The sequence below is a fragment of the Squalius cephalus genome (genome assembly GCF_949319135.1).
Source record: "Squalius cephalus genome assembly, chromosome: 25".
NCBI lineage: Eukaryota > Metazoa > Chordata > Actinopteri > Cypriniformes > Leuciscidae > Squalius > Squalius cephalus.
The window spans coordinates 4,164,913-4,180,738 of NC_137146.1; the positions used below are offsets into that span (position 1 = coordinate 4,164,913).

Below are 15,826 nucleotides of genomic sequence, written 5' to 3' on the forward strand. Positions count from 1 at the left end.
ATCCACAACTGATGTAAACCCAATGGCCGACTAGCTGGCCCAAACGACCCCCCTCTCATTTTAATTTCCAGTTTGAATCAAATAAAAGCCTTGATATGTTTCTGGTCCACCGTCAGACTTGATTTAATCCCTTAATTTGATTTGGTGCTGGGTGATTTATTCTTCAGTTTATCCTTAAACAGGCCAACATCCAGGTCGAGTCTTACGAGTCATCCACCTGCGCTTGTTATTAGCCTGTTAGCGGGGATAAAATCAGCTCGAGACCCCCGATAATCCCACAAATCCTTCGGCGGCGATTTATCCGTTAATCTGAAATCCGAGATTTAAGATGAGCTCGTGAGATCTTGTTTTTTTTTTTTTGTCGAAGAATTATGTTTCAGTTATATCTGTCTCTCTCTCTCTCTCATCATCAGCAATACACAACCTCTGCTGTCTCATTCACACATACACACTCACGGGTACACGCGCACACAAACCGACGTCAGCAACACGCATGCGCAGCGCCGGCGCCGCAGTCTACAGCTTTAAACCACAGGCGTCAAGAATCCATTCCTCGCGCAGTTATCAGTGCATTTGGTTGCTTTGGTGATGATGGAATGTAGATTTATAACGGCATTTTTATGTCACATTCACGCGCATCTGTTAACTGGCGACTATGATGCCATAATTTGTTATTAAAAAACACTCCTGGAGGTAAAATAGTGGCTAACATTATCGAGAGAGTTCGCCAGAATTAAATGAGATAATCGACTACTTAAGAGAAATGCTTATTTGTTAACCGTGTTATTTTCAGTAATTTAATGTGATTTTCTTGCGCCCCCTTGTGTCCGAACAAAGCATTACAGCTAATAACATAGATCGAAAAAGTAATATGAGCATTATAAAAGATTTATTATGAAAACTGTTAAGTTTATAAGAATACAATATTTACCTTTCTTCACAATGTTTTGTAGCTGAAAATTAAAAAAGGCACTCATTTACGTAGTGCTTACAGTGGTTATTCATGCCATCAAAAGTAAAATAGACATTTTGATGTATTAAAATTACTAATACTTCATGGTTAAACATAATTGAAATACATGACAACTGCTATGTAATAGGAATACACAGTTCAGAGGTATCTATAAATATATACCAGGTGACTCAGAGTTTGATCAAGAACACATCTTTCATATCTCACCTCAAAATCAAAAGAAAATTTGAAAATATATTTGCATGAACTGCAGTCTATTTTCTCATTACCACGAATGAGAGAAAAAAATTATGAATCAGATTAAAATTGTAACATTCATAATTCATAGTATTATTTGTTGTACTGACATCTCATGATTAAGAATTAACTCAGAGCATTATGAAAATTAGAATTGGGGCGGAAATCTACTTAATTTTTTAAGTTTTTAATGGTCCTAAAAATAGGCTTATTTTTCTTTATGCAGAATAAAATTTCTCTTTTTTTCTTTGGTTTTTGAGGGTGAAAATAATCTGGGCATGTTTTTGTGAGCTTCAACAATATCTTCATACAAGATGTTGGCCTGATCACAACTGGTCCATTGCGGTTATTTCATCCACTTTAGTCGTGCTATTTATCCTTTCTTTTCTCTGCAGACCAAAAACCTAGAAACACAAGGGAAAATAAGTTACAATAAGATCTTCATACCAAGATGTTACCCACATATTCACAGGTCAATCATACAGTGGCAGAAAATATGATTATTTTGCTCACCAGAACACATATTTGGAAAAGTAATTCTCATAATTGTGTTTGAGCCTTTGAATAATTATAATTAATTATATTAAATGATTTTAGATAAGATTCTTATAAAACACCTGTCTTCTACCTCACGCATACACACACACACACACACACACCTGTGTGCGGTGCTGTCTGTTCATAGTTTTGCAGAGCGAGATGAGATAATACCCAGCATCCGCTCCATGTCATTGGCCGAGGTAAGCCACGCCCCTCCGTCGGCGACCAGTATAGTTCCAGTGACGTATGAAGCAGCGCGGCTGGCCAGGAAAAGAACCGCATGTGCAATCTCCGTCTTATTGCCGGCTCTTTGCAACGGGATGCCGCGGAAAGCCCCTGCGGTCTCGGCATGAGAACCACCTGAAAGAAGAGGAGGATAAAAATTCATAGTGAAAAAGAAATAGAGAGACTAAAATTTGGCTACACACACAACTGGTCTTACCCAGTCTACGGTATCCCTCTGTGCCAGAGATGGGCCCTGGGGCCACTGTGTTCACCCTCACACCACTGGAGCCCCACTCGACTGCCAAGTGCCTTGTCATGGCATCTACAAACACACATACATATGCAGATAATTAGTCATTTTTTTCAGCCTATAGAATATCTCATATCCTTAAAGGGTCGGTTCACCCCAAAAATGAAAATTCTGTCATTATTACTCATTCTCGTATCGTTCCAAACCCGTAAGACTTCGTTCATCTTCGGAACACAAATGAAGATCTTTCTGATGAAATCTGAGAGCTTTCTGTCCCTCCATTGACAGTCTACGCAACTGACACTTTCAAGCCCCATGACCTTACTACCCTTCTGGGGCTAGTCTGGTAGTTGCGTAGACTGTCAATGGAGGGACAGAAAGCTCTCAGATTTCATCAGAAAGATCTTCATTTGTGTTCCGAAGATGAACGAAAGTCTTACGGGTTTGGAACGATACGAGGATGAGTAATAATGACAGAATTTTCATTTTTCATTATCAGTTTAACAGTCAACATGAAAAAAATATTGCAACCAACATTATGGGGTACATTTTTTTTTTTTTTTTATATATATATATATATATATATGCATGAATCATTCACAATAAGACCAGCAACATGAATTAAAACAAATGGATAAATGTGGTAAATGCATTTTTTTGTAAATTTGGAGTGCTGTCAGTACAGAGAACAATGACAAAAATCGGTGTTGCCTACACCGTGTTATCCTCTTTTTAAAATTTGCACCCTGTTGACTTCAATGGGGCAAGTTTTAAAGCTGCTTTTAGCCTCTTAACATCCTTGATGTGTCATTACAAGTGCACAGAAAATGTGAGTGATTCCACAGTAGTCGATTGTCGAGTTCACGCGCGTGATCATAGGTAACTAAACCAATGCGCGTGAACTCGACAATCGATTACTATGGACTTCGACCGAAAACAGGATGTAAATACAGGTATGTGCGCTGGCTGAATTAACATCACTTTTATTCATATCTTTCACATCTACTGCAGTCAGATTCACCGTGTTCACTCCGAAGGAATCACTCACATGACCTGTGCACTTGTAATGACACATCAAGGATGTTAAGAGGCTAAAAGCAGCTTTAAAACTTGCCCCATTGAAGTCAACAGGGTGCAAATTTTAAAAAGAGGATAACACGGTGTAGGCAACACCGATTTTTGTCGTTGTTCTCTGTATTGACAGCACTCCAAATTTACAAAAAAATTAGCTCAATGTTAAAATTGACCGGAGTTCTCCTTTAAACACCAGATGTAATTTGGTTTTATTTAATTATATTTTTTATCCAAAGTGATTTGGAGTAACATCACCCTTCATACTACCTTGATGTATTAATCTGCATACTACTGTTGTCTTATTGTTGTAACACTGTTAGTCCTATAATATTTAAATACTATTTATTCTAACATTTATAAAAGCAATCATACGACTTTATAAAGCAGTCAAACAGACAATTATACCAGAACATCAACCAAAAAAGGACACTGACCATTTGCAGCCTTTGCTGACCCAGCATGCACCTGGAGAGCCTGACCTCTGTACCCCAGTGTGGCGGAAATGTTGACGATGGAGCCGCCATGATCCTGAGGGAGAAAAATAAAGCCACAGAGTATGAGACACTGACTATTAATCACTGATCGATACAAAGTGAGGAAAAAAGCCAAGATGCAAGATATCTTGGTAATAAAAATTCTTGGTACTGCAAAGGTCAATGTACATCTTTACCTTGAACCATTTGTCAAACACCACTTTACTAGCGTTGAAAGTTCCCATGGTGTCGATCTCCATTACTGTCTTGAAAGCGTTAAATGACAATGATGTAGCTGGGCACAAGAAATTACCAGCAGCATCTGAGAAAGAAAAATACAATCCACAAAACATACATAAATTATATATGTGTGTGTGTGTGTGTGTGTGTGTGTGTGTATATATATATATATATATATTTTTTTTTTTTTTTTTCAATATATATATATATATATATATATATATATATATATATATATATATATATATATATATATATATATATATATATTGAAAACAAATCCATGACATGTGACATGATGATGTTAAGGCATGCTTGTAATTCAAATATTTTTTAATATGATAGTAAAGGAAGAAACTGTCTATACTATAATTACTCTGAGTACTGCATTAAAGATACATTGACAAATAATTTTTTTCTGGAAAAGGCGTCCTGATGTAAGAGTACTAGTGGACGGCCTAACTACGTCAAATATATTATGTAATCACATTAGAGAATCATAAAGAGAAACTTGGTCAGAGGGTGTTTGCTGGTCCATATCTATATCTATCTCAAGATCTCTTTGGTAATACACTGTACAGTATCTTTGTGGCATTATATGATTTTTTGTTTTTTTTTGTTTTGTTAAGGCACTGTGTTTGACCTCTGGTAACTTCTAACTTAAGCCTTACTGTTAATAAGTATGTCAACACGTCCAAATGTCTTCAATGTTTCATCCACGGCAGCAGTAATTGTCTCTGGTTGACGCACATCCATTACTATCGGCAAACATCGCTTGCCTGTAGCGCTGGTTAACTTCTTCGCTGCCTAAAACACACAACACACACACACACACACACACACACACACACACACACACACACACACACACACACACACACACACAGATTAATAACTCTTCATCAAAGAAATTACATAAATGAGTTTGGAGATTTGATGAGACAGTACCTCAGAGAGTTTCTCCAGATTTCTGCTGGCAATGACCGTGTCACACCCATGCCTGAATGAATTGTTAAAATTAAAAATAAACTTCAAATGACTTTTGCAAGAACATCAGAAAACATATTCAGATGAATTTGAAGATGCAGGCTTGAGAAAACTACATGTTACTGAAGGTCACTCACAAAGGTTAAATGATCAATTTATAAATGTCATTATAAAAGGTGAGTGAGTGAGTGAGTGAGTGAGTGAAAGTGTCAGATTAAAAGTTCAGTCTTGACAAAGTGTTGACAGTGAGAAACTAGTGGAAAATCACTGAAAACTCACCGCATCAGAACTTCTGCTATTCTAAATCCAATACCTGAGCCTCCGCCAGTTATAAAGGCAACCTGATCACTGGGCAAACACACAAAAAACTAATATTATAAAAAGTATTATTATTATACTGTATGTATATATACGTATGATATATATATACTGTATATATATATATATATATATAGATATAGATATATAAACAAAAATAGAAATAGAAATAATAAATACATATGTATACATTTATTAATACCCAAATACTATAAATACTGATACTATATATGCATATATTAGAATGCCCTCATCATACCCTTAGCATAGACAGTCTTTGAGCAATGTAGGGACTTCCAATGCAAAAATGAAAACTCAAAGGAGTTTATTGAGCTTACATGAGCAGATCAGGGCTGTAGATGTGTGTGTATGTGCGCAAACACTCATCAGTCTCGATGTCCTCTGGCGAAATACTGACCAGCTGAGGTTTCTCTGCCATGATGCTTCTAAAGAACCACACAAAGCCATAAAAAAACATGTAAAAACTCATCTTTTGCTCACACCGCATTAACAGTTGAACTATGGTTTTTGTGATTTTGCAACCGCTTACTTATACGACCGTGAGGGGAAAAGTCACAGCAAAGCGTTTAATAAAGTTCAGAGTTACATTACCCAAAATGTGAATCCGTTGACGATCAGCTCCCACGCTGTTAATGAAGTTTAGGCAAAAGTTGTTTTCATTCTGCACGATGGACTTCTGTACCTGGCGAGATGCGTGACGTCAATAGAACGTGCAACGCACGGCATTATGGGAAATGTAGTCTAATGTTACTAGCGGTACCTGTGATGCCAAGCGTAAAAGTTATGTATTATTTGAACGTTATGATTAAAAAAAGTGTTTACATTGTGCCCAGTTAATAACCTTAAATGTTCTCCTATCGCTTTAGAAACAAACAGTGTAGGTTCCTTGAGATGAAACCTCATAAAAGTACTGATGGCATCAGAATGATTAGCACATTCATGTACCATGGTATTTACATAAGGCAAAAATAATATTAATGTACTACCATGGAAGTTGAATGATACTTTTTTGTTAGTGAAATATAAAAAAAAAGTTAAAGGGAAGACCTACCTAGTTACATTTTAAAACATGATTAAAAAAACAACACAGCCTATAGGTAAAAACCAAAGTAATCATTTTATTTCATGGAATGTCAAGTTTTACATATATAAACTAAGACATTATGACTACTCATTTGAATGGGTGAAAATGTATACATTTATACAGAGACAGAAAAGTTTCATTTTGATGTTTTGTTTAATGAACGGGTCCATCACAGCATCTGGACGACCTGTTTGGCTCTCTGTTGCCTCTTTTCAGCATCTGCTGTATCTGCCTCTTCTCCTTGTCCTTCCCAACGCACAATCGCTTCAGCTTTCTGCAGTGTGGAGGATCGTGCCATTCCTTGCAGACCGTCAATATACGATAACAGCATCTCAAAATGATCATCAGACACCTGAGAGAGAGAAATGCATATGCATTTTTGCCACAAAAAAAGAATATGATCGCTGTGATTAGGAAAGCATGCGTTTCATGTTTTATTACTGTAAAAAGTGTGTAAAGCTGTAGATGATTGATGTTTCTCATACCTTCACGCTGTCATACATGTGTTGCAATAACCACGTTTGCCTGGATTTATTAAACTTCCACGCTTCTCGTTTCTTAGACCAGCTAACAAACATAAAATAAATCAGTTAAAACAATATTTAACAATCTCTGATAGAATAAGGAAACATTTACAGTGTTTTTGTACTACCATGCAAGGTATTCCAGCGCCTGCTTCTCTGCAACATTTGTCTTAACCTTCTCCGGTTTTATGCTTTTGCCTTCTTCCTTCAGCTTCCTCTTCTCCTCCTTTTTCAGAATCTTCTTCAACTTCCTCTCCAGCACTCGTCTCTCCTCGGGACTCAGTTCTTCCTCTCCATCGAGGCCGTTTTCATCCTCCACTCCAGAGGTGTTCACATCTCCAGAACTCTGAAAAATCATGTGCTGTTTAAAATTCACATCGCTTCAAGATTCATTAATAGAAAGCTCTAAAGAACAGCATTTATTTGAAACAAGTTTTTTGTAACATTATAAATGTCTTTACTGTCACTTTTGATCAACTGAATGTGTCATTGTTGAATATAAGTAAAAAAAAAATTGAAAAAATATCTTAGACCCCAAAATTTAGAATGGTATACACATGGCAAAGAAAGCAAAAAGGCATTTGTTTTATAGAACTGCTTAATTACATTAATTCTGTTTATTCCTGATTTTAATTGAGAAACATTTTCGGAATGATTATCATATTCAAATACCATTTACAAAACATTTATTCATAAAGCAGATGCTTTTATCATAAGAGCCGATAATAGTCATAGTACACTTGTTTTAACCCAATTTTGGGTCAAATATGGACAAACCCAAAAGTTGGATTAAAAATGCATTATAAAAATTTAACCCAACAGCTGGGTTTGTCCATATTTGACCCAAAATTGGGTTAAAACAACCCAGCATTCTTTAGTGTACACACAATGTGAAGTTTAAGACGTTTAAGATCGAAGCCAGTAATATTTGAGTATTATTTATACACTATTATAGTTTTTTTTTTCATATTTTGTATACTTTAGTTTTTACTTTAATATTTTCAGGTTTGTTTTAATTTTAGTTACATTTTTGGTAATTTTGTTGTGCTTTTGTAAATTTTACTGTTTAAAATAGAAGGTTTTAGTTATTTTTAGCACTTCAACCGCAACTTCAACGTATTTTATTTCAGTTTGTTGCCAAGACATGCTTAAGTTTTTTTTGTTTAAAGATTGACCTATTGTTAGTGTAACTAAACTTTGTTTTAATCTTGTCTAAAATAACTGAAGGAGAACAAAAATAACCATCACAGCTAGCCACAGCTTTGCCCATCACACACACAAATAATCGAGTTCTCCTTCACTGTGCAGCTTTATATCTTCAGAGGATCTAATGGAGCATTTATCCATCATATTGTTTAGTGTAAACAAAGGCGGCCATTGTCCATGTATAATCTGGCCCTCCTGTATTTACATATTTGTACATGAGACAGCGAGAATTCACCAGGAGAAACGTCTGCAGAACAAAGGAGAAGAACGGAGAAGAAGAACGGAGGAAAAAAAGAAACAACAACAAATGTCAGACTTCTACATTTATTTCTCCATGACCTTAAAGGATATACACATGCATACAAGAACAAACCAGGACAACTTAATAAATATGGATAAAAGTCTAATACAATACACACGGTAAGATAATTATTCTGACCATTTCATTTCAAACTATCAGCGGATTACTTAGTGAAAATAAACAGAAAATCAGAAAAATGCACATTAGTCAGGCAAATCCATAGTCTGTTGTAAATATCATAGAGATGTATAAAGTGCAGTTCGCATAGAAGGTACTTTCAAACCAAGAAGCTTTCTATTGGTCAGCGTGAAAAATTCACATGAACAACTTGAAAATGTGCGAAATCTGCAACTTAAGTGCGAAAAACTCCCAATCGCACGGATTCCTATTGGAATAACTGGATTTCGCCAAGCATAGTAAATGTGACTGTAACTAAAATTAGTATTAACTAATAATTTTAATATTTTTGATTTTACATTTAACATTAAAATTAATAAATGCTGTAGAAGTATTGTTCACCATCAACTCGCCGAGCAACAGTAAATGTGACTGCAACTTAAATACACATATTTTGAAACATGCATCAAGATTAGTAATTTAACATCAATGTGCATGTGTCTTTGTGCATTTTAGTACTTGAAAAAGAGAAGAAAATGCAGAAAACTCCAGCATATTTCCACACTATGTGACAATGGAAGTGAGAGAAGGGAAGATGATGGAAGATCCGATGACCTTTGACCCCACCGTTCGACCGAATCACTCCAGCCTGCACTGGCCTGTTATTGACGTCAACGAAACGAACTCCACTTCCCCGGACACCTACGCCATAAATCTTCTCCTCTCCTGCATCTACACCGTCCTGCTCTTCCCGCTCGGCCTCGTGGGTAACATCCTGATTCTGCTGGTGAACTTTGACCCTCGTCAACGGATGAGCCCCCCTGACCTCTACTTCACTAATTTGGCTCTGGCTGACCTGGTGCTGGTGCTGGACTCGCTCATCGAGGTGTTCAACCTGAGCGAGCACTACTACGACGACGCAGTGCTGTGCTCCTGCATGGCCATCTTCCTGCAGGTCAACATGTACAGCAGTGTGTTCTCTCTCACCTGGATGAGTCTGGACCGGTGCCTTGCGCTGACCGGCTTCAGCACGCGCGCGCTACCCGAAAACGTTTCCGCCTCACACCATTCGCGCGTCGCCCGTAGGGCTTGCGTGACTATTTGGGCGGCGGCCACCCTGTGCACGCTGATCCCATTCGCTACTGCGCACATGCATCACGGCTGGGGGCGTGGCTTCTGTTTTGCGGGTGTGGCCGAGGTGCAATGGCTGGAGGTGACGCTGGGATTCGCCCTGCCTTTTTGCGTGATGGGCGTCTGCTACACCCTGATCGCACGTGTGCTTCTGCGCTCCGATAGGCCGCAGCGAACCAAAGCCCTGCGCATGATCGTCGCGGCCGTGAGTGTATTTTTTGTGTGTTGGCTTCCGGAGAATGTTTTCATCAGCGTGCATCTCCTGAGTGGCGACACTGAAGCCTCGCGGCGGAGAGGAAACCACACATTATGGCAGCGCTACCCGCTGACGGGGCACGTGGTGACCTTGGCGGCCTGCGCCAACAGCTGCCTGAACCCGCTCGTCTACAGCCTGCTGGGAAACACGTTCAGACAGAAACTGCAAGTGTTTGTCACACACCACATGCACTGCCTGCTTACATGCGGGCAGAATGTGAGCGCGACGCCACCCTGTCCATGCGTCGCATGCACAAACGCGCACCATTCGTACTCGCATGAGAATAAGGAGGAGGAAGAGCGGCTCAGGGGCGGCGAGGAGGGTCGAGAGTGTGTGTGTGACAGAGTGGGATAAACAGTCATGTTGTAATGACACAACAAGTTCTTGATTTTATCCACTATCTTTGACAGAAAATACTTATATTAAGCAAGGATGCCTAAAAAGTGATCGAATATGACAGTTAAAACACTTATATTGACACAAAACATTTCTATTTCAAATAAACGCTGTTCTTTTGATCTTTCTATTCATCAAACACTCCTGCTCATGATTTCAACTAAAATATGAAGCAGCATAAGTGTTTTCAACATTGAAAATAATTAGAAATGTTTCTTGAGCTGCAAATCATCATATTAGAATGATTTCTGAAGGATCATGTGACACTGAAGACTGGAGTAATGATGCTGAAAATTCAGCTTTGATCACAGGAATAAATTAAACTAGAAAATATTTCACAATATTACTGTTTTTATCTGTTAACATTAGATAATGCACTGTGACTAACATGAACAAACAATGAACTGTAGTTTTATCAAGTAATATTAAAAAATATTAACCAATGCTGTAAACATATATTGCTCACAGTTCATGTTGAGTAATGATAACTCATGTTAACAAATGAGACCTTATTGTTAAGTGTTACCCAATATGGTAAAACATGCCTTAATACAAAACACTGTGGTGTGGGAGTTGAGGATCATTTCATAAATAACCACATTAAACTGAACTCACCTCAGCTGTACTTTTCTTTCTCTTCTTCTGTTTCTTCTCTTCAGTAGTGTGTGTGTTTGTTTCTTCTTCCTGTGGCGTCACCGGATCTGATTCAGGAACAACAGCTTCAGAGTCCTGCTAATTCAAAACATCTATTAAAATATATATTCACAGCATTTAAATAAAATCATACATAAAATATTAGCTCACAAACAGCAAATCAATTCACCCAGAGAACCAAATGGATTAGAGAGGACTAGAAAATATGAATGCTTATGTGTCATTATAATAGCATCAACTCTCTTGACAGCATTTCCCATCATTCCAAACTTTGACAAAAACAAAATATAAAAGCAAAGTATTTCTCATCACCTTGTGTTTCTTTTTCTTCTTCTTCTTCTCCTTTGTGGGATCTTCCTGCTTGTGTGTTTCCTCCATCGGTTCAGTGTCCTGCGGTTCCTCTGTGATGTTTTCTACAGGAACACATACCTGAAAACACACACACACAAGAGAGATCATTTATATACATATCTGAATTTCAGCTCTTCATCAGCACGTGATACGAACAGTAACGATTGCGTCGGTTTTACCGTATCAATTCCATCCTTGGAAGTGCAGCAAAGTGGATTTACTTTAGAAAGAAAACAGTTTCTTCTCGACGTGTCAAAAACACGAACCAAACTCTTCCAGTCTCAGCTACAACTACTGTGTTTGAGGGGGCGGGGCAAAGTAGGTACTGTTCGCAGGCAGCCAATGAAAACCACAGGCTGGCATTATGCAAATTTGTTACAAATCTACATAGGTTTGTGCAGGAAGTAAGACTGGGATTCCTGACGACTCATTTCAGGCAATCTGTTCAGAATCGGTTCTTTATTTTAGGAGACAATAACTCGATTTATTGTGCACTTTGATTCTTTGCAGACCTTTACAATCACAAACAGCTTTACTACACACTGCATTAAAGGTAATATCCAAAGGGGTGCTTTAAAGGGATAGTTCACTTTGAAATTATATTTTGGTATGTTTTAGCTTACCTCAAGGGCAACCAAGATGTAGGTGTCTTTTTTTCCGCAGTAGTTTCAATTTTGATATTTTTAGGTCAAAGCGTTCTTGTCTGTCAGTCATATAATGCAGGTCTATGGTCACTGTCTCAAAGAGCATGCACAGAGTCGAAATTAAAACAATTCCCCATCGTAAGTACACATTGATGGCCTAAGACACGAAACGAGCAGTTTGTGTGAGAAAACGAACAGTATTTATATCGTTTTTACCTCTTATACACAGCCACGTCCAAGTGATCTGAGGGCGCTCGCGCATCCTGGTGTGTGACGTGTGCGCAGACTGGTGCATAGATATATATACACTAGATGTCGCCTTGTCTACGGCAGTCCATTGGAACGAATGTCTTTAAGGCGGCATCTAGTGTATATATATCTATGCACCAGTCTGCGCACACGTCACACACCAGGATGCGCGAGCGCCCTCAGATCACTTGGACGTGGCTGTGTATAAGAGGTAAAAAACGATATAAATACTGTTCGTTTTCTCACACAAACCGCTTGTTTCGTGTCTTAGGCCATCAATGTGTACTTACGATGAGGAATTGTTTTAATTTCGACTCTGTGCATGCTCTTTGAGACAGTGACCATAGACCTGCATTATATGACTGACAGACAAGAATGGTTTGACCTAAAAATATCAAAATTGAAACTACTGCGGAAAAAATTGGATGCCCTTGAGGTAAGCTAAAACATACCAAAATTTAATTTCAAAGTGAACTATCCCTTTAAAATTGAGAGCATCATTTATGTTGTAGAAAAAAAACGTTCAAATATCTTCAAGTAGTGTTCACCACAGACATTATGTTGTACTCTTAAATTGAAGTTTCTGAGAGCACACATGCATGGACGATTAGCCTTCCAGTGTGCCTACAAACTCACATCACATCTGAACAGCTGTATATGTGGACATAAACACGGTCGCCTGAGAAGATTACGACACATTTTTGGTTTTATATATGAACAATGATATAAGAGACATAACAGTATAATGAAAGTGACATACTGATTTATCCATTGGGAAAACAAGCTTTACAAAAGTATGTTACAGGATGTGTTCATATTAGACATGTAATATAATAATATTATATGCATATTACATAACTACTATAAACTAATCAAGTACATTATTATTATGTTGCCATTATCATACATGCTAAACATAGATATATAGTAGTAAAAGATTTATTTGAACTCACCTCAGCTGTACTTTTCTTTCTCTTCTTCAGTTTCTTCTCTTCAGTAGTGTGTGTGTTTGTTTCTTCTTCCTGTGGCGTCACCGGATCTGATTCAGGAACAACAGCTTCAGAGTCCTGCTAATTCAAAACATCTATTAAAATATATATTCACAGCATTTAAATAAAATCATACATAATATATTAGCTCACAAACAGCAAATCAATTCACCCAGAGAACCAAATGGATTAGAGAGGACTAGAACATATGAATGCTTATGTGTCATTATAATAAAGAGATTCATGCATTTTACAGCACAAGTATTCAGCATCAACTCTCTGGACAGCATTTCCCATCATTCCAAACTTTGACAAATATAAAATATCAAATAAAGTATTTCTCATCACCTTGTGTTTCTTTTTCTTCTTCTTCTTCTCCTTTGTGTGATCTTCCTGCTTGTGTGTTTCCTCCATCGGTTCAGTGTCCTGCGGTTCCTCTGTGATGTTTTCTACAGGAACACATACCTGAAAACACACACACACACACACACAAGATAGATCATTTACATATATATAGCAAACATTCAGATCTGCTGCTGATCCAGAGAGCAGTAGTCATCTATAGATATGAAACGGCTTCACAAATAGATTTTTCTACCGCATCAGAATTTGTATCAATTACAACAAGTAACAACATTTGTCATTCAATCATTCCAGGAGATTTGTTCAAAAACACTGATTCATCCAGTAATAAAACAAGTGAAGTGTTTATGAGTGAGTCATTGAATCATTCATTCAAACAGATTTTTTTTTTTTAAATCTAGGGTTAATCTAATGAATTAATTTTTTTTTAAAATAGACTGCAGCCATTTACATTTTGTCAGAAACTCTAGTAAATTACATTTTATTTCGTAGTTGTCCAAATCGTGACCTCTGTTTTAAACAAACTAAATTGTGATACTCAATTTATTCAGAATCATGCAGCTCTAATATATATATATATACACAATATATAAACTATATGGTGATTTTACCTCAAATTGATGGATTTTTTTCAGCTTTAGGCCTACAATAAGCCTTTCAGATAAACCGTGTATATTATATCATATAATACATACTTTAAAAAAGGGAAATCACTTTCACTCACTTCAGACTTCTTTTTCTTCTTGCGTATATTCTCCTCATGATCTCCATTTAATTGTGTACTTGTTTCAAGCCCCTTTCATTTCCAAAAAACAAATAAATATAGTCATGAGTGCACAGTATTAAACGCTGAGTAAGCTTCTAACATTAATTTAAACAATCATATATACGAGCAGAATAGCAGCCAGCTACCTCAGCTTTACTCTTCTTCTTCTTCTTATGTTTGCGTATCTCAGTGTTTTCCTCAGGAGATTGAATCATCTGAATATTCTCCTCTGAAATGTTTTCTGTATCTTCACACACCTGAGAATTATGAACATCAAACAAATATTGACTTTTATACTTTTATATTGACTTTTATATTGAGCTCATTTGATATGTGGATCTATCAGTTACTATCCGACATTTGTTATTAGATCCACTGTAATCATAGAGTACTATTATAACCACACACCTCATCGTCAGCCTTTCTCTTCTTCTTCTTTTTCTTCTTTCCATTCATCTCCTCCTTTCTCTCATCTTGTACACATGTGATTTCTTCTACATTGAGTTTGAGTTTCTTTTTCTTGTGAGAATCAAACTGAGGTACAAGAGCTTGACTCTTCGTCATGGCGCCAGATCTGAGAGGAAAAGAATAGCACATATTAATTTGGATTTGATTACAACAAACACTACTGTAAAAAAGTGTATAATTTGTCACAAAAGTGACAGACATTTATAATATTACAAAATATTTCTATTTCAAATAAACACTGTTCTTTTGAACTTTCTATTCAGCAAATAAACCTGAGAAAATGTATCATGGTTTGGTTTCCACAAAAATATTAAGCAGCACAACTGTATTCAACATTTATAATACTAATCAGAAATGTGCAGCAAATCATCATATTAGAATGATTTCTGAAGGATCATGTGACACTGAAGACTGAAGTAATGATGCTGAAAATCACATGAATAAATTACATTTAAAAATATATTCAAGTTATTTTAAATTGTAATAATGTCACATTATTACTGTGTTTACTGTATGTTCAAATAAACGCAGCTTTAGTGAGCCTTCTTTCAAAAACACTTAATAAATCATACCACCCCCAAACTTTTGAACATTAGTGCATATAAACCAAATTAATCCAAACATATATCAACCTGTAAGTAAAAATAATCATAAACTGCTTCTTAGATACACAAACAAGATGCTGTTTTTGTAGGTAAATAATGATTTAATCATACAGTAATATAGCAGCAGAGATGCATTCATGCACTTTAAACCACCCAGCACACACAAAGTAATTTACTAGTCGAGTAAGTTAAGTTTACTTACAAGTCAAACAAAAAAATCTCTCAATGCTTCCTCAGATTCACGTGTGAACGGACAGCGCCATGAAAACGGAATATGGACCACGCGTGATGACGTTTCTGGAGCTATGCAAAATATGCATCGCTGATTGGTTGATACTCAGAACTCTGGGTAATGTAGTTCTTAAATTCTCTGTCACGTAATCT

At 36.9% G+C, this 15,826-nt stretch overlaps 3 protein-coding genes across 7 annotated transcripts; 1 reads left to right on the forward strand and 2 right to left on the reverse strand.

Moving 5' to 3' along the window:
* Window positions 1–871: 871 nt before the first annotated feature.
* decr2 (2,4-dienoyl CoA reductase 2, peroxisomal) lies at window positions 872–6,055 on the reverse strand. Of its 2 annotated transcripts, none has more exons than XM_079863227.1 (10): window positions 5,930–6,055; window positions 5,656–5,763; window positions 5,279–5,347; window positions 4,961–5,012; window positions 4,684–4,819; window positions 3,970–4,094; window positions 3,734–3,827; window positions 2,193–2,297; window positions 1,870–2,110; window positions 872–1,614 (listed from the first exon to the last, which is right to left on the reverse strand). In XM_079863227.1, exons 2-9 carry the CDS (start codon window positions 5,754–5,756, stop codon window positions 1,890–1,892), a joined length of 903 nt encoding a protein of 300 aa, XP_079719353.1. In that variant the 5' UTR covers window positions 5,757–5,763; window positions 5,930–6,055; the 3' UTR covers window positions 872–1,614; window positions 1,870–1,889. The 2 variants fall into 2 exon arrangements, with proteins under 2 accessions (XP_079719353.1, XP_079719352.1); XM_079863226.1 differs by having other exon boundaries at window positions 1,922–2,110; window positions 5,930–6,052.
* Window positions 6,056–6,432: 377 nt separating this feature from the next.
* chlsn (cholesin) lies at window positions 6,433–15,723 on the reverse strand. 4 transcript variants are annotated; one of them, XM_079862842.1, is made up of 11 exons: window positions 15,645–15,723; window positions 14,778–14,943; window positions 14,516–14,626; window positions 14,328–14,399; window positions 13,589–13,705; window positions 13,205–13,318; window positions 11,320–11,436; window positions 10,969–11,082; window positions 7,075–7,292; window positions 6,908–6,989; window positions 6,433–6,774 (listed from the first exon to the last, which is right to left on the reverse strand). In XM_079862842.1, exons 2-11 carry the CDS (start codon window positions 14,931–14,933, stop codon window positions 6,592–6,594), a joined length of 1,284 nt encoding a protein of 427 aa, XP_079718968.1. In that variant the 5' UTR covers window positions 14,934–14,943; window positions 15,645–15,723; the 3' UTR covers window positions 6,433–6,591. The 4 variants fall into 4 exon arrangements, with proteins under 4 accessions (XP_079718968.1, XP_079718965.1, XP_079718967.1 ...); XM_079862839.1 differs by having other exon boundaries at window positions 15,686–15,720; XM_079862841.1 differs by having other exon boundaries at window positions 10,969–11,085; window positions 15,645–15,718.
* LOC307153411 (G-protein coupled estrogen receptor 1-like) lies at window positions 8,402–10,973 on the forward strand. Its single transcript, XM_079862843.1, has 2 exons — window positions 8,402–8,572; window positions 9,087–10,973. The coding sequence occupies exon 2, from the start codon at window positions 9,145–9,147 to the stop codon at window positions 10,309–10,311; it is 1,167 nt and encodes a 388-aa protein (XP_079718969.1). The 5' UTR covers window positions 8,402–8,572; window positions 9,087–9,144; the 3' UTR covers window positions 10,312–10,973.
* Window positions 15,724–15,826: the final 103 nt, after the last annotated feature.

Excerpts from the sequence above, each read along its gene's own strand:
- decr2 (XM_079863226.1), bottom strand. The coding sequence starts at position 5,756 with ATGGCAGAGAAACCTCAGCTGGTCAGTATTTCGCCAGAGGACATCGAG. Across the intron at positions 5,348-5,655 it reads TACAGCCCTGATCTGCTCAT|TGATCAGGTTGCCTTTATAA; the intron begins GTAAGCTCAATA and ends GTGTTTGCCCAG. Across the intron at positions 4,820-4,960 it reads ATCTGGAGAAACTCTCTGAG|GCAGCGAAGAAGTTAACCAG; the intron begins GTACTGTCTCAT and ends TGTGTGTTTTAG.
- LOC307153411 (XM_079862843.1), top strand. The coding sequence starts at position 9,145 with ATGGAAGTGAGAGAAGGGAAGATGATGGAAGATCCGATGACCTTTGAC.
- chlsn (XM_079862839.1), bottom strand. The coding sequence starts at position 15,705 with ATGGCGCTGTCCGTTCACAC. Across the intron at positions 14,627-14,777 it reads AGAGAAAGGCTGACGATGAG|GTGTGTGAAGATACAGAAAA; the intron begins GTGTGTGGTTAT and ends CATAATTCTCAG. Across the intron at positions 6,775-6,907 it reads ACATGTATGACAGCGTGAAG|GTGTCTGATGATCATTTTGA; the intron begins GTATGAGAAACA and ends TCTCTCTCTCAG.